The sequence below is a fragment of the Budorcas taxicolor genome, chromosome 3, assembly GCF_023091745.1.
Source record: "Budorcas taxicolor isolate Tak-1 chromosome 3, Takin1.1, whole genome shotgun sequence".
In the NCBI taxonomy this organism is placed as follows: Eukaryota; Metazoa; Chordata; class Mammalia; order Artiodactyla; family Bovidae; genus Budorcas; species Budorcas taxicolor.
Genome location: NC_068912.1, coordinates 112,255,045 through 112,279,659, shown reverse-complemented (window position 1 = coordinate 112,279,659; position 24,615 = coordinate 112,255,045). Strand labels below are relative to the sequence as shown.

Sequence of the window (24,615 nt, the reverse complement as noted above, 5' to 3'; positions counted from 1 at the left end):
TAACTGGTCTGATAATCAGACAAAGTCAAAGGCTTGGCATTGATGAGGTCAACAGAGGCTAGAGGAGGAGACCCAAGGCGGAGGAGGGGCCTGAGGTCCTTTGCAAGCAGAAGCCACGCTGCTTGGCAACGGAGAGGAGAGAAACTGAAGTTCCAGACCTCTTGCTGCCTTTGTTTATGTAAACACTTCCTGGATGCTGGGTGCTGGAAGATAAAGGCAAAGAGGACAGACAGGGTGCCCTCTTCTAGTTTTCTCTGGAAATGGGCAGTCCTCCCGCACACCCACACAGCCCCATCAGAACGGCTGATGGCACACGAAATGGAGGAAGCAGCGGAGCACCGAGTTAGAGTCATCGGGTTAGACAGGCTGGCGGGGAAGACCTCTCCAAGGAAGTGACATTTAAGGAAGAGGAAAGGCTCAAAGGGAGGCAGTCACGTGATGAGCTGCCCAGGGCAAGAGGTGGGAGGATGCTTTCAGTGGATAAAGGGCAGCACGGGCAAAGGCTCCGAAAGGGAAGCAGCTCGGAGCATCAGAGCAGCAGAAAGGCCATCAAGGCTGTCCCTGGCCCAGGAGAGGCAGGCAGAGGCCAGGTCTGCTGGGGCCTGTGGGTTGGAGAAAGTGTTAGATTTTATTCAATGGATGAAGGAATGTCATGGAAGGATGTTAAGTTGAGGCCTTCCAAGGTCCCATTCACATTTGAAGATCACTCCTGTGGCCGAGTAAGAACAGCCTGGTAAGCACAACATCGGATGCAGGGAAATTAGCTCAGGGGCTACTCCAGGTGCTGGTGACCTCTTTCATGATACATCCTTGAAGCTAGTCAGGGGCTTGGCCAAGCCAACCGCATGTATTAAGACTCTTATTGAAGACATTTTTCATCCCATAGAAACCCAAGTCTAATAAAATGCTAATTAGAGGTTGTTGTTGATAAGGGTACTTCTGGACCCAAGCAGACATTTGGGTTTGCCTAAGCAGTCCCCCTGCAGGTGACCATCTAGTCTCCTGGCTTCTTCCGTACTGAAAATCATCTGGGGATCCCATGCCCACCAAGCTGTGGGAAGGTGATCCTTCTTCATCTTGACGCCTTGCCCGTTTGTGCACTTGTTTCTTTGGGCCTCAGACACAACACCGGCACGGAAGAGGGAGGGGCATGCACATCACGCTCTGGGCTGAGAGCTGCCAAACCGTGGAAGGCTGTGTCTTTGCCCTGGAGGCTGCCGCTGTTTATTGAAAGAGACACACACAACATAATAATACGTGCAGGAGGTGCTAAGTGCGTGGGATAAATAAAGTGCCATCGAAATAACCGGAGGAAGAAGAGAGCTGATCCTGTGCTGGAAATCTACGTGCCAAGTACTTCGTGCATATTGTCTGACGTGCTCATGGCAAGCCTGCGCGCTGGAGCCCGTTTTTTGCTGTCTTGCTGAGGCGGGAACTAGAGTCCCCAGGGGTTAACTGGGATGACTTGCTGGGGGCCAGGGGTGCATCAAACAACTCATAGGGTCAGAGGTGGTATTCAAACGACATCTGTCTGGCACCAAAGGCCTTTTGTTGTCTTTTCCTAATTGAGAGAGGCAAGGGAAACTTCAAGGAGGAGATGTCTTTGAAGCCGTTTTGGAGAAAGAAAAGCAAAGCACAGGGGGAGTGAGACAGGAAGATGACTGGGAGAGCGAGAGAGAACGGTGTCATAGAGGCAGGCACACACAAGCTAGTAATTGGCCTTCCTGCACCCAGATGCTTCGCTGCCCTTTCAGTCCACCTTTTCGACCAGGGCCAGCTGGTTTTTCTGGACCGTGTATCTGACCAGCCATTCGCCTTTGCCTACAGAGTACAGGCAGGCTTCCTACGGGGTAACTGCCTCCTCCCCTTCCTCTCAGTCTTCACGCATTTCTTTTCCTTCTCTGGCTCTGGGGACTTCCTGCTGCCCAGCTGTTTCCAACACCTGCATGTTCCCTCACACCACCTGTAGTGGCTTGCATGGTCTCCCACCAAAAGACCTGTTCAAATCCCAATCCCCCGTCCCTGTTGATGTAACCTTATTTGGAAATAGGGTCTTTGTAAATGTCATCAACTTATGATCTGGAGTAGGATGGGACCTGAGTCCAGTGCCTTTCTAAGAGAAAGGAGAGGGAGATTTAGAAACAGAGGCTTCGAGGAGACGCAGGGATGACACCATGTGAAGATGGAGGCGGAGATTGGAGGGATGTGTCCACATGCCGAGGAAGGCCAAGCATCGCTGGCAGCTAACTACCAGGAGCTGGGAAGTGACACAGACCCTTTTCTAGACCTGTCAGAGGCAGTGTGGCCCAATGCACGCCTTGGTTTTGGACTTCTAGGCTCTAGAAGTGTTTGAAAATAAATTTCTGTTCTTGTTTAGTCTGTTACAGCAGCCCGAGTGAACTAATACACCATCTGACTAACATGTCTTAGTAGAAACCCCACCTCCAGCCAGGGAGCTTTTCCACTGGCTTCTCCATATCCTCCCCGAGGCCCCAGTCTGGTGGGATGGTCCTTCCGTGTGCTCCTGTGTATCAGAGCCAGTCTGTCTTACTCACCTGTCTTGCTGAGTTCCTTACCTGTTGTGTTAGTGTCTCCTTCACGTCTGTATCCTTAGTACCCAGGACCAGGCCTCATCTACACTAAGCTTCTGGTTTGGTTGAACTGATGAATGCATGAATGAATGGCTCATCAGCATTCAGAGACACCCACAGCTCAGCCAGACTCACCCACGGTCCTTGCTGTGTGTATCCCTTGACGAGGGGCAGCTTCAGTCCGATATGCTAAGGAAGATACTTCTTTCATTACAGGCTCGGACATTGCCCTTTTCTACCCACATCCAGCCCCTGGAATCTCACAGCTATGTCTTTGGCATCCCGTCACCACCAAAGAGACAGGACCAACTGCCTGGACCCTGGGCCAGAGCTGACTTTGTTTAGAACCAGGAGACACACAGATGCTGCAGCCATGGTCTCACACTCTCCAAGCGCAGCTCTACAAGCCTTCTGACCAATACACACACTTCCAGTCAACGGATCGCAGGTACTGGGTGCATATACATGCCGGGCACTGGTGATACAGGCAAGAACATGGCTTGTTTCTGCCCCTGAGTGTGGTGTGATGAGCACTATGGTACAGATAGGCAAAGAGAAGGCCCCTACCTCAGGCCGAGGGGTGAGGCAAGTCCCCTGGAGGAGGGAACAGCTAGGCTGAGTCTTGCGAGATGAACAAGATGTGTCCAGAGAAGGGGTTGTCAAGGACTGTGACAGGAAAGGGAATGGTCAGGCAGAGAAGAGAGGCTGCTCAAGGACTTGGATGGGATGGGGAGATGGGCATGCCCAGGACACTGCAAGTTCTCCAGGAAGACAAGAGCATGCGTGCAGGTGGGTGAGACCTGAGGCTGTGGGTTAGGACAAACCCACCCAGTGAGTAGGCAGTGTGAGCAGCACCCAGCGAAGAGGGTCCTGGAGATGCAGGGTGTTAAGGATGAACAGAGGTAGAGAAACCCATGAAGGTGACCCAGAATGAGGAGTGGAGGAGGTAGAAGGTAAACCAGAAAAAGGTGCATCCCGGGGAGTCAGGAGAGGCGACAGTGTTGGGGCAGGACAATGCTGTCTGAGCTGTGAAAGAAGGCAAGGCGGGCATGGCCCCTGGGGTCCTGGAGAGAGGAGTTTCCATGGTGCTGGGGTAGGGCTGGGGGTAGGGACCTGGGAGCCCCGTTCCCACAAAGGAGGGCCTTTGGCATGCAGCCTGGGCCATCCTGAAAGCCACCAAGTACACCAGCTCAGCTCACCAACCCCGTGGGTCTCTTTCCCATTCCCCTGGGGGCTGCCTGGAAACTGCTTGCTTTCTCTCGGGGGCTAGATCTTCATTTCCGATTGGCTGACACTCTTTCTAACTCCAGGCTGCCAAGACTGCAGGACCAATCCCGTTCTGGGTTTTTTTCCTATGGAGTCCCACTTTCCACCACAGTGTCCTGACAGCAGGTCCCCAGGTGAGGGGGTCCCCACCTGACCACCACTCCCTCACCTCTGCCCACCAGTCTACCACTGAGACTCCCCCTGGGCTTCGTGGGTAAGGTTCATGACACTCAGCTTCAAGCCCTGCCAGAACTTTCATCTCAAAAGCTAGGAGAGCATCGAAGTGTCATTGTAGGAGGCTACACTCCTCAGATGCTGTCTGCAGGCAAACTCGAGTCTGAACTTCAGCTCTCAGTTTCTGAAGGAAACTTGAAACAGTGGGCGTTTCTTGGGTACTTCCCACCTCCATCATTTGTATCCATCATATATTAGAAAGATGCATAAACGAGAAAAGACTAAAAAAAAAATAATCACAGCATCTTTATGTTGATTTCACTTGCCTTCCAACTAGCCCCAGAATACAAAAAGGGTTTCGGGTGCTCTCAAGTCATCACCACTGCGTGAACACAGTGGATGCTGTACCAAGAACAGTCATAACAGCGGGTTATCAGGGGAAAACAGCATGAGAAAGAACAGCTGCTGCAGGGGGAAGGGGGTCAGAAATCACTCCTGTCCCCAAATGAGAATGCAGCTTAAATTATCCTCAGTGACATTGGAAATTACAATAAGAAAATAATACTTGTTTTACAAAATGCCCCCCTCTGAGCTACGGGACTGCAAACCAACAATTAAACCATGATGATAATAGCAGACAATAATAATTAAAGCATTGTGCCATCCAAAGAGCAAAGGCTGAGAAGACGGACCAAAGCCCAAAGCATGCATTGGTGTCTAGAGCGGAATCAGAGGCCCTCCTTTCCTGCTGCCAGCTGGTCTTCAGCAGACACAAAGGTTCTTCTTTTGTTATTTTCCGAAGTGAAAGAACAGGGTTTAGGCCACTGAAGAAGCTGCAGTGACTGGTGTTCTTGGAGGTCAGGGCTGTGCGCAAACGCAGCACTTAAGCTACTGCCTCGTGTTTCACTCTTCCTTGCCAAGTAACCTTGGACTTGTTCTCTCGTCATCATCACCCTGTAAATGAAGGCTCCGCGACTGCCCATCGTTAACCAGAACCTGCCCTGGAGGCGTCAGGGATTCTTTGAGGGCTGGAGCGTCTTTGTCCTTTTTGGAAGAAATGTTTTCCATGAAACGAAGCTCTGCTTTCTCAAGAGGCTCTAACAAAGTGGCTATGGAGTCAAAGACTTGGGTTCAGAGAGTTAATACTAGTACTTGAGAGTTAATTGAGTGACCTGGCAGAGCCTCAGTTTACTCCTCTGTAAAATGGCAGTAACATTATCATAAAGTACCTAGCACTGTCTGATATAAGCATAAAATCAAAAAATGGTAAAATCACCTCAAACAAATTCCAGTTTAGTTCTATTTATTTATTGGACACCACTAAGAGAGATGCATTAAAGTCTTCTATGATTGTCAATTTCTTCCAGTTTTTCTGACAGATTTTGCTTTATGTTTTCTTGTTAGGTTAAGCGAAAGTATTAGTCGCTCAGAAGTGTCCGACTCTTTGCGACCCCATGGCCTGTAGCCCACCAGGCTCCTCTGTCTGTGGGGTTTTCCAGGCAAGAATACTGGAGTGGATTGCCATTTCTTTCTCCATCTTATTAGGTTATTTGGTGCATAAAGATCCATGACTGTTGGCATAATTGTGGACTAAGCATTTTATCATATTTTATTCTGTGTGTGTGTGTGTGTGTGTGTGTGTGTGTGTGTGCGCATGCGTCTCCTGCATTAGCAGACAGATACTTTACCACTGAGCTACTAGGAAAGCCCTATATGTAGGCAGCACCTGTCTGGGGTCCCCGTGTTATACAGCAACTTCTTTATTTATGCGTGTTTTCAGGCTATTCCTTTGCCTCAGATTTTACGTATTTTATGTTTATTCTGTTCAGCGGCATCTTTTTCCTTTATGTAACTTGAGAATCTTTTTCTTACAACATGGAAGTTTAACTCGTGGGACCAGCTCATGGCTCCTTGCAGCTCCCTCCCTGCCCACAGGCTGGTCAGCAAACGCTCCCCACGTAACTGTAGAGGCTTCCTTTTCCTGGGTACCTTCCCCTCGGGGCCTGCCTCTGGGACACCCACACATCAGTTTGCCCACTCCTTTTGCAGACTCTTAGCTCAGCATTTCAATCTCACACCCTGCTCTCCCCCCAACCTTGCTTCTAGGCTGCTCCTTCGATCGCTCCCCACTCTCTCCTCCCATTCCTGAGCTCCTGCAGCCTTGGCCTCTCCAGGGACCACCTCTTCTCTTCCCATCTCTCCTACCTTACACCATGCAGTGGTCAGACGGAAGGGAATTTAGACTCATTATCAGAACTGATACGCTTGCTCTTCAAGCAGTGATGGTGTTATGTGTCCGTCGGCTCATGCTTCTTCTTTCTGCTGGGCACACCTCTCTTATAATTAGGTGAGCTGGGAAATGTCTTCTGGTTAATGGGAAATGGAGGAGGAACTGACTCTTAAACAAATTTGTTCCACTCTCTAATGCTTTTTCTGTCGGCCAGATTTGAGGGTGCACTGGAGGATGGTGAGGCTCTCATGTGGAAGGAGCCTAGACCCTTGAATTACTCTGTGGAGGAGGCATCCCCGCCCACACATACCCACGGCCCTGCTCCCTGCATGGGATTGTGAAATGAGTGAAAAATGAACCTTAATTGTGTTAAAACACTGAGATCTGGGGGTTGTTTGTTACATCAACTAATTATTGGGCTTCCGTGGTGACTCAGATGGTAAAGAATCTGCCTGCAGTGTGGGAGATCTGGTTCAATCCTCGGGTCTGGAAGATCCCCTGGAGAAGGGCATGGTAAGCCACTCCAGTATTTTTGCCTGGAGAATTCCATGGACAGAAGACTGGTGGAGCTCAGTCCAACACTGAGATTTGGGGGTTATTTGTTACATCAGCTAACGATTACTGCTGACTAATACAGGTTTATTTTCATCATTCTATTTTATGCTTTTTGTTTATTATGTTTTCTTGCTATTTCCTTTTTTCTTGGTAACATGTCTTGGTTTTCACACTTCCTTCAGTGATTTGCAAAATATACATTTTGTTTTTAATTCTACTTTAGGCATCTTTAAACATTTTCAAAACTATCCCTAAACTGGCATTTTCTCTAATTATCAAATTGAAGAAAAATAATACAACATTTCATTCTCCTTTATGTAAGACAAAAAAGGCTAAAAAGACTTTACTTTCCTCTCTGATTTCCTCCACTGTCAAACCACTAATAATACAAGAAGGGACTAGAGACTCAAATTAAATATCGTCTTTCATGGTCTTCAATTCTGAGTATAGTTTTTCCCTACACATCTGTGCAGGCCAAAAATTACATCTGCTTTAGTTTCTCCTGTGGCTGCTGTAAGAAAGTACCATAAATGTGGTGACTTCATGAGAATCTGTTCTTTCACAGTTCTGGAGGCCAGAGATCTGAAAGCAGTACCACTATGCAGAAATAAAGGCTTCTCAGGTAGCGACAGTGGTAAAGAACCACTTGCCCATGCAGGAGATATGAGACGCAGGTTCGATTCCTGCGTTGGGAAGACCCCTGGAGTAAAGCACGGCAACCCACTCCAGTATTCTTGCCTGGAGAATCCCCATGGACAGAGGAGCCTGGCGGGCTGCAGTCCATGGGGTCACGATCAAGCGACTTAGCACACATGCTGAGATCAAGGTGTCAGCAGGGTTGCACTCCCTCCAGTCTCTGGGGGAGAATCTGCTCTTCGCTTCTTTCAATTTCTGGTGGCTGTCAGCATTCCTTGGCCTGAGGCTGCATCATTCCAATCTCTGTGTCTGTCTGTCTTCACATCACCTTCTCCCCTGTGCATATAAAATCTCCTCTGCTCCCTTCTTATAAGGATATATATGATTGCATCGAGGGCCCATGCAGATAACCCACGGTAATTTCCTCATCTCAAGACCCTTGATTCAACTACATCTTGCGCAGACCCTTTTTCTCAGTGACGTAACGTTTATAGGCTCCAGGATTTAGCAACTGTTAACTTTGGCGGCCTGCTGCCTTGTCTTCACAAGTTTTTTCAACAATTTTCTGCCGCTCTTGGTCATACTATATCCTGGCTGAATCAGGGATTCCTCAAAGGCTTTGGCCTTTGATGTTACAGAGAAGAAACTTTGAGAGGGCTGGAAGAGTTTTGACTGTTTGTTGTGAATGGCTGCTTTATCGGATGAGGGCTGATTGCGTGCATACCTGTGTGGCTGTGTTTTGTCAAATGCTTGTAGCTATTTTTTTTTGAAAAATAGAAGTGTTTAATTTTTCATCGAGTTGTATCTTACTCATTTTGCCTGGAACTCAGTGAGTCTTTTCGGTTCACCAAGGATAAGAGGAGTTTGCTATCATGTATTTCAATGCAACGTTCTGTTAACAGTTCCATTTGTTGATTACTCTTCATCTGTGCTGCCTGGACTGTGCTCTGTCTTCCACATTCAGCAACTTTTCTTTCATTACTTCCCCACCTTCATCCATTTTCTCTGCAGTTTCAGAGAGATTCTCTAGCTTGTCGCCTATTTCAACGCCTCTATTTCTTATAAGACAAATACTGTGATTACAAATTTTAATTTTTATTGCATATTTCGTTTCTTTTCATTCTTCACTTGTCTTTGTCACTGTCTTTCCAGCTCAGGAGCTTTCCTCCTCCATTTTGCCATTCATTTTCTGCTACTTCTCCTCCCTATTTCTGATGCTTAAACAAGAATATTATCTCGGACTTTCCCGGTGGCTCAGTGGTAAATAATCCACCTGCCAGTTCAGAAGATGTGGGTTCAATCCCTGATCAGGGAAGATCCCACATGGCGTGGAGCAACTAAGCACATGCACTACAAGGATTGAGCCTGTGCTTTAGAGCCTGGGACCCACGACTACTGAGCCCACGTGCCTAGAGCCCCCGCTCTGCAATAAGGGAAGCCACGGCAATGAGAAGTCCGTGGACCAAAACTAGAAGGAAGCCCCTGCGTGTGGCAATTACAGGAAAATGCACACAGCAACAAAGACTCAGCACAGCACTCCCCCCCTCCTCCCCCCCCCCCCTCCCCCCGCCAAATACAGCATTATCTATATACCCATTTAAAATTTCTTCTGCCTCCTACGGTAAAATCTTTTCAGTGGAAAATCGTTCTCTTTTTAGAAGAATGATATGTTTTAAGTGGCATCACAAGTTTTTAATTTAATTTAATTTTTGCTTATTTAGTTTTTGAAAGGGAGAGATGTACACTGGTCCAACGTGGCACACCAACAAGATTTGCATTTCTTTGGTTGAACTGTTTATTCTCTTCCTAAGAGATGCTGGAATTCATTTCTGGGCTTGTAAACTGGCAGTTAAATTGATGTATTCTGGCCAATTCAACTATTCAGTGAAGCTCAGCTGGATTATCATCTTTGGATAATTTGAAGTAGTTTGTATTTCTTTTTCCAGAGGTAACCTATGAGAAGCTAAATTGCCAGAGAGGATCACGATTCTGAAAGCTATATTTATACCTACCAGGTTACCTACATCCTCTCCTTCAAACACTTTTGAGCTCCTTTTGATTATTCCGTGGTTTGCTGAAACTGTAAATCTGACAAAGCAATACCCCATTGTGTTTGTGCTTATCTGTTCAGTTCCTTCAGGAGGTCAGTTCTTGCAGTGTGAGTACATGGACCTTCTCTGTTTAAGGTTTGACTTACTGTCACCACATGAAAATAAACCTTCTGGAAGCTGCTAAACCTGCAGCCACGATTCCTGGCAAAAGCTGTGAACAGAAGCTTGACTTCTCATGTCTCTGCCTCCTTGGGGCCAGCTGCCCGCTTGTTGGGTAAAGGGAAGCCACGCTGACCACAGTGGGGGATTGCTGCTCTCTAATTGATACGAAACTGCAGCGGGGGCATCTGGGCTTCAGGCACAGCCAGATGTTTCATCTAATCCAGCATCCTCCCAGGAAGACAAGCTCCACTGGGCAGCAGTAATGGGTAATCAAAACCATGGCCCCCTCTCTCAGTAATCCCACTGATTCATAACCAACAGCCAAGAACAGAGTTTCCAGGTTGCCCTGGCATTAATCATCAAGAAGCACATCCATAGTTAAAAATCAACAATCTAGGACTATTAGCCAAATAAGAACTTTATGACTAAATGGGCATTAAGAGCGGAAATCAGAGCTTCCAGGAACAAGGGGTTCCTCCATCCTCCAAGTGCCCCAGATCTCCTTATGGAAAGCATACCAGCAAAGGACTGTGTCTTATCCTTGCGTGCCTTCCCTTCTTAGAGCCAGCCACACAGAGCTCTCAGCCTCAACTTATACTCAGTTCTTCTGAGTATAACCAGGACACCTCGGATAGTTACACTCGATTCCTGCTTGGTTCTCCAGCTAATGCATCCTCTGCACTGCTGCCACTGAACCTCCAAAGTGGAGAGACTATCATGACCACCAGACGATGAGCTCTTTCAGAAGCAGCTGTGCACACCCACCCCTTCCTCTCTTTTACACGCCTGGAAGCGCTTTACTTCCACGCTGCATGGTGAACTACTACTGCTCTGTAATGTGTGGCTAGAATAGCACCTCCTCTCTGTAACACAGGTGGTGCCCCAAGCTGCCACCTGGAATTATGGACTGACCTTGTAAAGGCTTTCTATTGCGCTTGTACATACTTCTACATTAGCATTTATTTCATTATATAAGAATCTAAGTAGGCACTATAGGCAGGCTTACATGTATTCCATTTCCAAACCTCTCATCTGTCTTTACTATTAAAACTGTAAAAGCAAAATGAAACAGATTTCAGCCAGGCACGGCAAGTTCAGACTAACGAAATGTAGGACGGCACCTGTAGGTGGCGCAGAAGTAAAGAATCTGCCTGCCGATGCAGGGGAAGCCGCGCAGGAGGGTTTGACTCCTGGGTGGGGAAAATCCCCTGGGGTAGGGCAACCCACTCCAGTATTCTTGCCTGGAGAATGCCATGGACAGAGGAGCCTCGTGGGCTACATACAGTCCAAGGGGTCGCAGAGTCAGACACGACTGAGCACGCATGCGCGCGCACGCCCGCACAGAAGAAAGTCCGCTCCCTTTCCTCTTCCCTCTTCTTTTAGACTGGAATGCAGACACAATAGCATCGTCAATGGACATGAACCTGAGCAAACTCTGGGACATAGTGAAGGACAGGGAGGCCTGGCATGCTGTAGTCCATGGGGTCGCCAAGAGTCGGATACCGGATACGACTGAACGCCTGAACAACAGCCGCAGACACAATGCCTGGAGCTGCAGCGGCTGACTAGGTCAGTATGAGAATGATCGCCTAGGGATGCAAGGGCAAGAAGAAAAGCAGTGGCATCCTAAGCAGCTGCACTAGGTCTGGATGGGACCATCAGATGCTTTTTCCAGGAGAAAAGTGAACCCCCATCTGCTGAAGCCAGCTTTAGTCAGTTTTTCTATTTCCATTCTTAATAGAGAAATTTTCTATCTGTAAGATCGAGATCTTCAAGGGAAAAGACTGTTTCTTATTTATATTTATACCCTCAGCACCTGGCAGGATGCCCAGCACTGAGTAAATGTTCCCAGCTTCTAAATGAACTGAGTGTTGTTACTGTCTTCAGAATTTTCCAGTGGCTCCTCATTATACTGAGAAAGCCATTCAGAGTTCTCGTCTTGGCATTCAGGGTCCTGCTGAGAGCCCTCTTTACCCACACATCTTTATCTCCCCACATCCATCCACATCAGTCGAGTGCCCTTTCCTCCTTTGTGGACATCCCCTAATGTCACTCCCCTTCCCCTCCATTGGAATGTTTGCCTCTCTGCGTCCAAGCAAGCTCTGCTTGTCTTTCTTTTCTCCATTACTGAACTTGACTTGCAGTCAATTACAGCACCTGGCTTGTCTTCGAGGTACCAGTTTATTTGCCTGATTTCCCACTAGAATGTGAACCCCCAGCAGACAAGGACTGGCTGTTGTCTGGTCTTTGTGTTTCCCACTGCGCAGCACCACACAGTCTGTGGCACAGAGAAGGTTCATAATGTCCTGATGTGCTAAATGGAACCAATCCAGGGTCAGAATGGTAGACCAGGGCCAGACGGGATGGGCTTGAAACCTGTATCACTGGGTTACTGTGAGACATTTGTCACTCCTGGGCCTCAGTGATCCCATCTATAAAACAGGGACCATCATAGCTGATCCAGAACCTGGTGTGCTGTAGAGACTGGAGACACATTAAGCAGAGGGGAGGATCAGGAGCAAAAAGGCTTTGCCTCCCTCTCCAGTTGTCATCTGAGCTGGTCCACTGATTATAAAAAGGAAAGCTGGAACCCAACATTGCAATCTGAGAAGAGGCCCCACCCACTGTGGACTGAGCTTTCTGCCCTCTAGGCGCTGATGGCATACTTAGGGGTGACATGAAGGCCGCAGCTCACAGGTCTGCTCTCCTGCTGTCAGCTGCCAGGCCTGGACAGAGTTCGTCAGCCAGACTCTCCTGTTCTTGGCTCTCAGGGAGAAACATTCTGTCAAATGCCTCCCCCATCCTGTGCTCAGGGTCCGGTATGACCACCAGCCCACTCCTGTGCACATCCAGGAAGGGCCCACTTTCCTGCTTGGGTCAGCCTGACCATGAATCCCTGCAGCCACCTACAGGGTGTAGTTCCTCCTGGGCACTCCCAGAAAGGGACTCTCTTCGCCCAGCTTGCTGGGGTAAGGTGATGATAGATTCCTCCGGTCACCTCCAGCGCTTGGTCGAGGCAGGGGCAGGGTGAGGAGAGGCACCTTCCGGCCTCTGTCTGAGCCCCAGGGACAGTCTCATGGGCTGGCATACCCAAGGGAAAACCTGTGTGACACCCACCCCCACCAATAGCATGCCATCTGCGACTCTCAGGGGTGACCTGCCTCCTATTGTGCTCTGGGATGCCACCTGGGTCCAAAGAACAACCCCCCCACCAGCCCATGGAGGGGGATTTTCTTCACATTTGGGAGTTTTGCCCCAGGCCCTATTCTAAGTGTTCAGACACATTAGCTCACTTCATTCCCAGAGGAGCCTTAGATGGTAGGTGCTATTTTAATTGCCAAGTTACAGATAAGAGAACTGAGGCACAGGGTGCCTACTTGAAGAACTTCACAAGCTACAGCGCGAGTAAAGAGTGGTAGGTAGTTTGGTGGCCGAGTCTGGCTTTCCGCTGCAACTCGATACCAAATGCAAGACAACTGGGGGGACAACCGGGACATGAAGATAATCAGCTCTTCCAAGGAACGCAGCTGAATGATCAGCCCAGATGGCCCAACTGCAGAACGCAGCTGATGTAGGAAAAACAGGAGCCATTGTAAAACAAAACATAAATAATGTTCTCCGAGAGATGCAAGATGACAATACACTGATAAAAACAAAAGTGGGCTGTCAAGAGCAATCTGAAAACAGAAAGCGCAGTTTTCTTGAAATAAAGATGGAAACAAAAACAAGATTTCCAAAAGAAAGAGGCAGGGATAACAGAATAAATACTGTTGAAAGCAGAATTAACGGAAACACAAGATCACTGGCAGAATGAAAATGGGATAGAGATCTATCAAATCGCTAGAGGAGAAACAGAGCCAATTAAATCAAATCAGCTAACGATAGGAAGAGTTACAAATAAAACAATAAAAAAAGCATTGTATATTTTGTTTGAAAGAAAGCATAATACATAGGATGTAAGAGAAATGTATAAAATCCTTTCTTTTAAAGGGTTTCTTTCTTTTCCCTTTCTTCAAATATACACAGAACACAAATAAGAAAAAAATTCAAAAAGTAACAAGGGCACAATGTAGTAAAAGTGGAATTGATTTACAAAATCGTACAAAATGTGTAACTTAATAACTTTGAAACATTCTTAAATACTCAGGTTAAAAAGAAACCTAAACTAAAATTATAGACTAGACACAAACCCAGATGAATAGTCTATAAGGAAAAAAAAACTTCCTCAAAGAAAAACATACAAAGAACTTGAAGCAGCAAAAACAATTAAGTACCATTTTCTCCATTTAACAGGTAAACACTGTCAGGATCGACAGCATCAGGAGACGCAGAGCGGGGAAGCAGGCTTCTGGTAGATGTATACATTACTGTAATAGCTGGAGGGAAATTTGAGGTCATGCATAAACATTTGCCTTCTGAGAATCTATCCTAAGGAACTAATTGGACAACTGTTCAAAGATTCATGTGTAAGGGTGTTTACTGGAGTGAAAAAGTGAAAATATCCACTTTATCAATAGCAAAGTAGTTAAATAAATTATGGTTGTACAGACAATAGAATTCCCTATAACCATCAACCAGGATGGGGTCGATCTATATATATTGACATAATACGATGATGATATGTGGGTAAATGGTAAAACAAAAAGCAAGCTACTGAGCCACTCGGAGAGGTGATCTTGTTTTAGCAAGCACGATTATTGCCTTTGCTCTCTGTATACACCGGCATACAAAATGCCTAAAAGGGGAAGTCAAACAAGTGGGTCTCAATGGCTCTCTTATGAAGGGTGTACGGAGAACGGAGTAAGATGATGGGGACTTTTGATTTCTACTCTGTAAACTTTATAATTTTTTAAAACGAGTATTTGCGGACTTCCCTAGCTGTCCAGTGCTTAAGACTTTGCCTTCCAATGCAGGGGGTTCAGGTTCAATCCCTGGTTGTTGAGCTAAGATCCCACAAGACTCATGGCCAGAAAACCAAAACATAAAACAGAAATAATGTAACAAACTCAATAAAGACTTTACAAAGTGGCCCACATAAAAAATCGTAATAAGTATCTCTCTTTTTTATATATAAACGTTCTATAAAGATATTTTCACTTAAAAAATAATGATGAAGCCCTGGGACTTCCCTGGTGGTCCAGTGGTTAAGAATTCACCTTCCAGTGCAGGGGACGGCATTCAATTCCTGGTCGAACCAAGATTCCAGATACCGCAGCTAAGCTAGCGTGCCACAGCTGCTGAGCCTGCGCACTCCAAAGCCCATGCACCAAAAACAAGAGACGCCCACGTGCCACATGAACACCCAGCACAGCTCCCCTAAAAGATAGTAATAATAAGGAAGTCTTCCTCTGAGTACGGGCACAAACACCAAAGGGGCTGTTTGTGTCCGTCTAAAGGTGGTCTGCCTATGAATTCCCTTAACTTGGCTGCTGGTGGTTCCAGGGAGGGGTGGCGGGGTGTGGGGGTCAGTGAAGGAGAGAGGCGGCGAGGGACTGAGAGCAGGACGAGGGGACAGGCGTGGTGGATGCTGCAGACGCCTGGCTGGGACGGCAGGCTGGGCGGAGGAACGGCAGGAGGAAGGGTAAAGGGGACCGTTGCTCCGTCCCCATCTTTCACCCGCTCTCAGTGCAGCTGGGAAGGAAGCCCTTCTCTTCTCTTCTCCTTTGAGGCTGTGAAGCACCAGGGAGCCTTTCCAATGGGGACTGAGGTCACAGTCATCCTTTCCCGGCCATTCCCCACCTCGGCATCCTCACACACCACCCCAGCAGGCCCCCTCTAGAGCTCCTGCTGTCTCTGGGGAGATTATTTCCTGTTTATCTGGATTCTCTCTTTTGGAGAGCTAGGAGAAGATCCTCTGGTCTTCCCCCCAGCCCAGCTCACGCCTGCCATTCCTCTGAGTGACAACAGTTCTCACGTCTGCCCAGAAAGCCCGTCACTGATTTCTGACGCTCTCCTTGCCAAACTCCGTGATCTCTCTGCTCTCCTTCCAGGCTCCTCCTAAACCTTAATACCTGGGAACTAACAATGCATGTCCTGGGGATGCTCAGGTTACAGTATCATGGAGGAGATGCACGCCCCAGTACTTAAGAAGCATCAGGATGTCTACAATTACCTTCGTGTGATTCAGCAAAAGCAAAAATGAGGACAGAAAGGAAAGAAAAAAGAGCAAATCTGGTGGCATATTCACAGCAGCTGAATCCAGGGACAGGGACAGAGGTGCTCAGCAAACTGTTCTTTCGACTTTTCTATTTTAGGTATTGTATGCTACATAACAAAAGTGAGGAAACAGAAGCCTCAATTCCCATATTTCTTGAGGAGAGTGAGACTGGCTGGTGCAACTCCTTGATGAAGGTCCCCTGAACTCGTCCCTTCCTCTCCCCCATCGCCACTGGCGGGGTTCAGGCCTCCTTGCTCCAGTGACGCTCTGGAGAGAGCCAGCCTCCTCCTCACTGGGCTCCCAGCCCCCATCTGTCCCCTCTTCCACAGGCTGCCAGAATGGGACCACGGACCACAGCACCCATGGACCTCCACACCGGGCCACGTGCAGCCCGCTCCGCCAGCTTCATTCCCCTCCGCAGCCCACCCCGCCACCCATGTCTCTGGCCATGTGGACCCGTGCCCAGCCCCTTGAGTCCGCCCACCGTCTGGTCACCTCTTCTGCCTAGTAGGCCCCTCTGTCCTGCCAGCCTTCCTCCTTGGCTACGGGACCACCTCCTCTCCACCCGACACGACTTACTGCAGTGTCACCACTTCCAGGACGGGGCCATGTCCAGACTCTGGCCTCCCGTCCTGCTGTTCAATCCCCTGCCCACTCCTCTGCCACCTCTCACCATGTACACGCGCATCTCCTCTTTGGGACTCCAATACGCAATTCCTATTCGGCACGGATGCGGAAAGGATGCTATATTTTGAGGAAATATGTACAAAGTGCCGGACAGCATGCTGGACTTTTGTAACTATTTCCTCCACAGTCCTAGAGCACAAGCATTTTTGTTGCCATTTTACAGATGTGAAAACTCAGATTGAGAAAGGGAAGCGATGTGGGGTGAGACTGGAGTAGTAGGCAGACTCTCACTACCATCATAGAACCATGGTTAAATATTTACTGGGTTTCAAGCACTGTGCTGAGCACATGGCCTACAATGGCTAATTGGGGTTTCCTGTCCTGAGAAGCCAGTATTATAGCCCATATACCCCAGAAGGAAAGGAGGAGAGACTTACCCAAAGTCCTGCAAACGGTAAAGGGCAGCGCTGGGATTCAAGCCTGTGCCCTCAGCTACTGTGTGGTCACCGTGTCACCTCGGCCAGCACCTCGTGTGAACTTGGATTGCAGCCCTGTGATGCTCAGGCTGGCCTTTTCTGGTTTTCCACAGGCTCTGGCCTGAGCCTGGGGTCATAGCGATGACTGTTTATTACAGGGGCCTTCAGGTGAGGTGGGCAGGGCCAGCCACTGGCTAGCGGACTGGTAAGGATGCTGGTGACGAGTCCCTTGAACTGCTGGCAGTGGTCATTTTGCCAGCCCTGACACTTACCCAATGGTGCAGCCAGCATCAGCCTCGATGGTCCAGACGCAGTTGAGGTTGTGCTCGTAGGGAGCTGGATACCCAGGGGACAGCACCTGCCCCAACACTTCTCCTCTCACTGTCCCTCCACACTCGGCTGAAAGAAATCCCAGAAGAGTGAGTTTCAGGGGGCGACCTGCGCTCACAGGGGCACCCGCTGGCTCCTCCTGCCTGTGTGCAGGGTCCCTCTCGTTCATCCCAGGTGGCTGAGCACAGCATAGAGGAAGGCTCTTGGATGAGACTTGTATCTGGGATCTACAAAAGACCCTATAAGTCAACAATGAAGAGACAAACAGCTTGGTTAAAAAGTGGGCAAAGCGTTTGAACAGACATTTCTGCACAGAAAGTAAACAAATGGCCTCTGAGCACATGAGATGTGTAACATCACAGTCATTGGGGAAACGCCAATCAAAACCACAATGAGGCCCCACCTCACAGTCTCTAGGATGGCTGTAATCAAAAAGACAGACTAACTAATGTGTAGGTGAGGATGTGGAGACACTGGAACTCTCAGCTTCCAGTTTCCAGCTGGTGGGAACACAAAACGTTACAGCTGCTTTGGAAAACAGTTTCCTAGATACCTGCTCAAAATGTTAGACATAGCTACCCAAGGGAAAGGGAAAGTGTTAGTTGCTCAGGCGTGGCTCTTCTGCCCATGGAATTCTCCAGCAAGAATATTGGAGTGGGTTGCCATTTCCTTCCACAGGGTATCTTCCCGACCCAGGGATTGAACCTGGGTCTCCTGCAGTACAGGCAGATTCTTTACAATCTGAGCCACCAGGAAAGCCCCAAAGCTACCTAATGACCCCAGCAGTTCTGCTGTTGCATACACACCCACGAGAAATGAAAATGTAAGTTCAAATGAGAATTTGTACACAAATGACCATAGTATCATCATTCATAAAATCCAAAAAAAAAAAGGGGGGGGGAACCCAAATGTCCATCGACTGATGAACGGATTAACAAATAAGGTATATCCATAAAACAGAATATTATGTGTTCCTAACAAATAAAGAGGTACTGCCACACAGGACAACATGGATGAACAGAATGTTGAAAATATTAGCTAAGTTCAAGAAGGCAGGCACAAAAGGCCACATACTGTGTGTTTCTATTTATATAAAATGTCTGGAACCGAAAAATTGACAGAGACAGAGAGTACGTTTGTGGTGGCCAAGGCCTGAAGAAGAGCAGGCAGCGGGGAGGGATTGCTAATGGGTTAGGGTTTCTTCTGGGGAGACAAGGTATTCAGGAATCAGATTGTGGTGATGGCTGTACAACCCCATGAATATACTAAAAGGCAATGAAATGGGCCAACTTTATGGTATGTGAAGTCTATCTCATTAAAGTTATTTTAAAAAGGCCCCTGGGGGTTCGGCTGATGGCCCACTCTATGAGCAAACTCCTTGAAGCTTCCTGGAGGATGTGCAGGAACTCAAATCTGGTCATTGACAAGAACTGGTCATTGACAAGACGTTGCATTCTTCCTCCCAGAGAACTTGTGGTCTAGAGGAGGAGATGGCCGCAGTGTATGCCCAGGGCCCCGACGGGCCATGTTCACGGCAAGCGGTAGCACAGAGGTGGAGGTGACCAGCTTCCTCGAGGGCAGGGTCGGGAGAGGTGGGGCGGGTGGGAAGAGTGGAATGGAGAGGCCCCGGAAGAGGACACTGCTGACAGGGAGGAGCACCGCAAACCTCCTGGGGCTGTGAGACAGCACGGCGGCTTGAGGGACAGCATGTGGGTTGGGGCGTGGTGGGGAGACGGGGCTGAGGAGCTGGGCGAGCATCCTGCATGGAAGGGCACTGCACACTCGGCTGTTGCCCACTTCCTGTGTTAGGAGAAGAACCGCAGGGCTTATGCACGTGAGTAGAGTCATCACTTTTACACACTTGCCTATTAGAGAGAACACGCTGGGAGCAGTGTGCCGGAGCACAGAGGGGTAGACCTGGAGGTGGGGACCCAGTGAAGAGGTCCGCACTTGCCATCAGAGCAGCCCGCTGGGTCACAAGCGGGGGACCCCCCGGCCTCTTTCCTCCCCATTGTCTAACCCGCCTCCGAGCCCCTGGGTCAGAAGCGGGGGACCCTCCCGGCCTCCTTCCTCCCCATCGTCTAACCCGCCTCTGAGCCCCTGGGCCTGAACCTCTGTGATCCTTTTCACACCTGACCCCCCGCCCCCATTGTTAAGAGTGGTGGCTCCGTCCCTTACCATCTCTGGGGGGACAGAGTCCCCAGCCCCCAGCAGTGCCACCAGAAGGATCCTTGTAAAATACAGAGTGGCCACATCCCTGCTTAGGTTAAACCCTCCTTCCCAGGGTGAAGTCCATACTGCTTAGGGGAGCCCATGAAGCCCCCAGAGGGCTCCCTTTGGCCTTTCCTGGCCCTCTCCTGGCACTTCTTGGTCCAGTCAAGTATGACGAACTCCACAAGCCCAGGCACACTGAGCCTCTTCAGGCCTCTCCTTGGACTCGCAGCTTGACAGCATCTTCCGCATGAGACTCTCCCCACTCCACACGGAGCTGACATTGTCCTCTTTGGTGTCTCCATTATAACCTGAGGAGGATCTTTTCATAGCCTATATATTGTCACCCTGCTTATTTAACTTCTATGAGTACAGAATATGAAATGCCAGGCTGGATGAGTCACAAGCTGGAATCAGGACTGCCAGGAGAAATAACAACAACCTCAGATATGTAGATGATACCACTCTAACGGCAGAAAGCAAAGAGGAACTAAAGAGCCTCTTGATGGAGGTGTAAGAGGACAGTGCAGAAGCTGGCTTAAAACTCAACATTCAGAAAACTAAGATCATGGCATCAGTTCATAGCAATAGATAGAGAAAAAGTGGAAACAGTGACAGATATTATTTCCTTGGGCCCCGAAATCACTGCAGATGGTGACTGCAGCCACGAAATGAAAAGATGCCTACTCCTTGGAAAGCTATGGCACACCTAGATAGCATATTAAAAAACAAAGACATCACTTTGGCCACCTGATGAGAAGAGCCCATTCACTGGAAAAGACCCTGATGCTGGGAAGATTGAGGGCGGGAGGAGAAGGGGGTGAGAGAGGATGAGAAGTTTGGATGCATCACCAACTCAATAGACACGAGTCTGAGCATACTTCAGGAGACAGTGAAAGACAGGGAAGCCTGCTGTGCTGCAGTCTATGGGGTCATAGACACAACTTGGCAACTGAACAACAGTCTCCTTTACAGCACTATACACTCTCTGGCAGTAGGGATCTTGTATTACTTTTCTCTGTACATCAAGTGCCCAGCATGGTGTCTGGCACATTATGTGCTCAGGTGCTCAGTCATGTCTGACTTCTTCTGTGACCCCATGGACTGTAGCCTGCCAGGCTTCTCTGTCCATGGAATTTTCTCAAGAATACTGGAGTGGATTGCCATTTCCTTCTCCAGGGGATCTTCCCAACCCAGGAACTGAATCAGTGTCTCCTGCATTGCCAGGTGGGTTCTTTCCCACTAGTGCCACCTGGGAAGCCCTTGGCATCTTACAGATACTTTAACAAATGTTTGTTGAATGAATACATGGGAAGATAGAAGATCAAGTGAATGACAGAAGCTTATTGCTTTCCAGGCAAATGACTATGAAGGGTCTGAATCAAGGGAGCCTGAGTCAAAATGAAGAGGAGACTTGCCGCAAAGCTTCTTAGGAAAGATCTGATTAAGCAAGACCTTAGAAGAGGTATGAAAAGATAGGGTCAGGGCCACAAATGGGAGACTGACCTTCATCTGTTGCTACAAAGGACCCATGAAGCATCTCCTGGGCCCCATGGCTTGACATGAGCCCGCTAAGGCAGGGCAGGGGAGGGGTCCTTCTGCAGTGAGCCTGCTCAGGAGACTGGACCCTTTCTTTCAGCATCACTACCCTCACGATGATGTTGGGATGGGTTGTGCCAACCCAACTGAGAGATGCAGGGCTGACAAGCCTGAAACAGGGAGTAGGGTGTGGGTTGGGAGGATGAGCTCAAAGGAAGCCTGTCCAGCTTCACAAGTAGCTCAAAGGGTGGGCAGGACATTATCCATGTTCTGGGCTGGAGCTTCCTTCCATATTCCTGATGGAGCAGCCCCTCCTGCATCCCAGAGCCACATGTTTGGAGGCAGCGGCACCAGGAGCATTTCCTCACGGACACAACTGCCTCTTTCCTCAGGGGTCACTTTATCTGGGGACTGGAAGGGGGCAGGGGCTGAGCCTTGGGGCCAGCATGAAGCAGATTTACCAACAAGACCCCAAGACTCTGGTCTTTCTGATCTTCTCTCTGATCTCCATCCTAGAGCCCCAGCTGCTTCGTTTGGGCTGTAGCATCCACCATGGACCAAGAAACCATCTGCATGTTGCAGCTGTAGCAGTCATTTCTGACAGGCCACGATCAAGTCTACACAATAGGACATATGCAAAAATATACACACACAATTCCAAATACACAGCCTCCCTCCCCTACATGGTGCCTGAGGGAGTCTCAGTGCAGCAGGCGGCTGGAGGTTCAAAGTATAAATATTTTTTCCAGCACTGCTTGAGCAGATCCTCTAAGTTCCATCTGACTGGCAGATTAGATATTCAGAAGGACTTTATGGGGGAGACTTTCTGCAAAGCAAATAATTGTTTTGCAGTGTGAATCATCACCTCCTTCACATTTTGTTTGCTCTGGCTTGCCTATGGCCTCAGACAGTTGTCTGTTTATGCCTGTGTCTTCCTTTCTGGCCTGGGACCTGCTTTTCCTTGTATTCCCAGGGCTTGGCAGAGAGCCTGGCACATGAATGAAAGAAGGAGATAGAAACAGGGATGTAGGGAGAAAGGGACAGGGTGTGCCTGCACTTGAGCACAAAGAGAGAGGAAGACTCCAGAGGCCACTGTCCTGTTCTGTCCATAGTCAGGTTTAAAATCCTTGCCTTTAGACCCTCTGTTGTGTAACAGTGTCAAGATCCTGTTAACATACAGTTGTCTGGGTGGTGGTGGGGAGAGTATCACCCTTACCACCTCCCCCCCATGCTGGTTCACACCTTCAGCTTCACACTGGCTCAGGCTGGAATGTGCAACTCTTCTCCCTTCCCCTCTGGTGGGTGATGCTTACCCATCCTTTCAAGTCTCAATTAAAATATCACCTCCTAAGCACAACTTTCTTGTATTCCCTCCACCCTCTGGCACCTACTCTTGTTACAATGCTTATCTTGTATAATGATCTGTTTTGGGTCTCTTCTCCTTGCCGGGGTGTGGGCTCTCCAAAGGCAGAAAGAATGCTTTATTCTTTCTTTTTTCATTTCTCTGCTTCTGCACACACCCAGACATACATCTGCACCAATTCTGCCCCTTGGCGCTCGGTAGGGGCTTACACGTCCTCCCGGTGGAGGATTTGCTTTTATAAGATCAGCCAGAGCTGCACAGCCATGCTGAGGTTGTGGGCCATGGGACAGGGGAAGGGATGAGGGAGAGGCCTGAGGATGCAGGACCAAGCGGCATGGTAGGACTCCTGCTCAGCAGGGAGGGTCATACACGCAGTGAGGCGGGTGGGCCAGACAGACAAAAGGACGAGCGTGAACTGTTCTCCACTTCTGCCTTGGACCAGGTTTCTCTTGTCCTGTGACATGTGGATGGAGCCTCCCAACAGCCTGTGTTGACATTCTGGAAGCACCACAGGGTTAAGAAGGCACCAGTTCATCATCACATTCTCAAGCGTGACATACATCTAGCTCATGATCTGAAACTTGAGGACAAGACAGATATTAATTCATCATCCTACTTTCTCTTTCAGCATGTCCCCAGAAAAGGGAGCATGAACCCCATTTTGTCTATGGGGAAACTGAGGCCCAGAGTGAACTGGAGATTTATTCAGTCATGGTGTGGCAGGAACCCTTGGAACCAGGCAAAAAGTTCTTTCTTCCTCTTAATTGACTCTCCCACTTCTCTGTTGTTACCAGGATTACGACTCTGAGAGCATGACTTGGCCCTGGTGCCACTCACTAAATGTGTGATGGAGGCGAAACACCGCCTGGTGATTGTCATGCAGGTGTGATGAGGTTGAGAGTGAGGGCGTGGGTGGCAGAGATGCAGGGCCAGTGATGGCTCCCATGAATAGGAGGGTTCAGACAGCCCCAAGGCCCTGGAGCGTGGGGACCAATGGGGGACCCTTAGTGAGCCCAGAGCTTGGAACTCTGCATTAGGGGACAACCAAAGTGGCAAAAAACAAACAAACAAACAAACAACCGCCAGCCAAAGCAGGAGACATAAAAGATGTGAGTTCGATCCCTGGGTTGGGAAGATCCCCTGGAGGAGGGTATGGCAACCCACTCCAGTGTTCTTGCCTGGAGAATCCCCATGGACAGAGGAGCCTGGCAGGCTGCAGTCCATGGGGTGGCAAAGAGTCGGACACGAAGGAAGTGGCTGAGTACGCACGAGGGGTCACCTGCAGAGCAAGAGGCCTCCTACCGACACAAATGGGCAGCGGCTGGTCCCAGGCCCTGCGCTCCCCGCTCAGACACAGCAGCTCCTCACTGCCCCGCAGGCTGTACCCGGGGTCACAGCTGAAGGACACGGAGCTCCCAGCGAAATGGCCTCCATCATGAACCTTGTAGCCAAACTGGGGGGTTCCTGGGTCCTCACATTTGATGAGTTCAAAACCTGGGGAAAAGAGAATAGAGTGAGCATGATATGCCTGGCACAAACCACATCCTGCAGCCCATCCCCCCCATCTCAGAGTGTGCAGGTCCTTAAGAAAGCCACCAGCACGTGTCTGACGGAGCACTACTTCGGGGCCACATGACTGTGCTCAGGTCAGGGTCTCTGTTTACAGAGTGTCCCCCCTTGCCTGCCACTGTATATAAATGACTTATTTCTTCCAGGACAGCTTTTAATAGTTTTCAGGTGTAGGGTCTGGATTTTCTGGTTTGTTTGTTTGAGCCATAGCATTTTGCTAGCAGGAGCTGCTTTTCCCATTTTGCTCCCTGAGACATTCTGATAGGAAATATGGAAAAGTCACTTTGCGTATGTTTCACAGCTCAGCTTCATCCTGCTGAAGTATATACTCTATTGAATGAGCCTGGAGAAGGACACCTCTGTGAGCTTACACAGAGCTCCTCAGGCACAGTGGTCACCTGGATCAGCTCTTGTGTTTTATTCACAGGATTCCTTTAGGGACGAGTGACTATGCATTCCACAGCTGAGAATATTGACTGTGGAAGGTCACACAAATTGCCTCAAAGTCACCCAATCTCAGGTGACAGAGATGGAATTGGAAGGCAACTCTGTTTAATCCTCTTCCATCGATGTGCCTGCAGTGACAGGCACAGACCCCATGTCCAGGCAAGAGGCATTTTGGGTAGACTCATTGTGGGTTTTTTTTAGCACTTTTATAGAGATATAACTTACATACCA

General features: G+C 48.9%; 1 protein-coding gene across 1 annotated transcript in view; it reads right to left on the bottom strand.

The window, feature by feature from the left end:
- CSMD2 (CUB and Sushi multiple domains 2) overlaps window positions 1-24,615 on the bottom strand; it is a 678,376-nt gene that overhangs the window by 162,188 nt on the left and 491,573 nt on the right. Inside the window, exons 24-25 of the mRNA XM_052636874.1 lie at window positions 23,671-23,862; window positions 17,198-17,324 (exon numbers count right to left, since the gene is read on the bottom strand). Coding sequence (XP_052492834.1) covers window positions 17,198-17,324; window positions 23,671-23,862 — 319 coding nt within the window. The remainder of the gene's footprint in view (window positions 1-17,197; window positions 17,325-23,670; window positions 23,863-24,615) is intronic.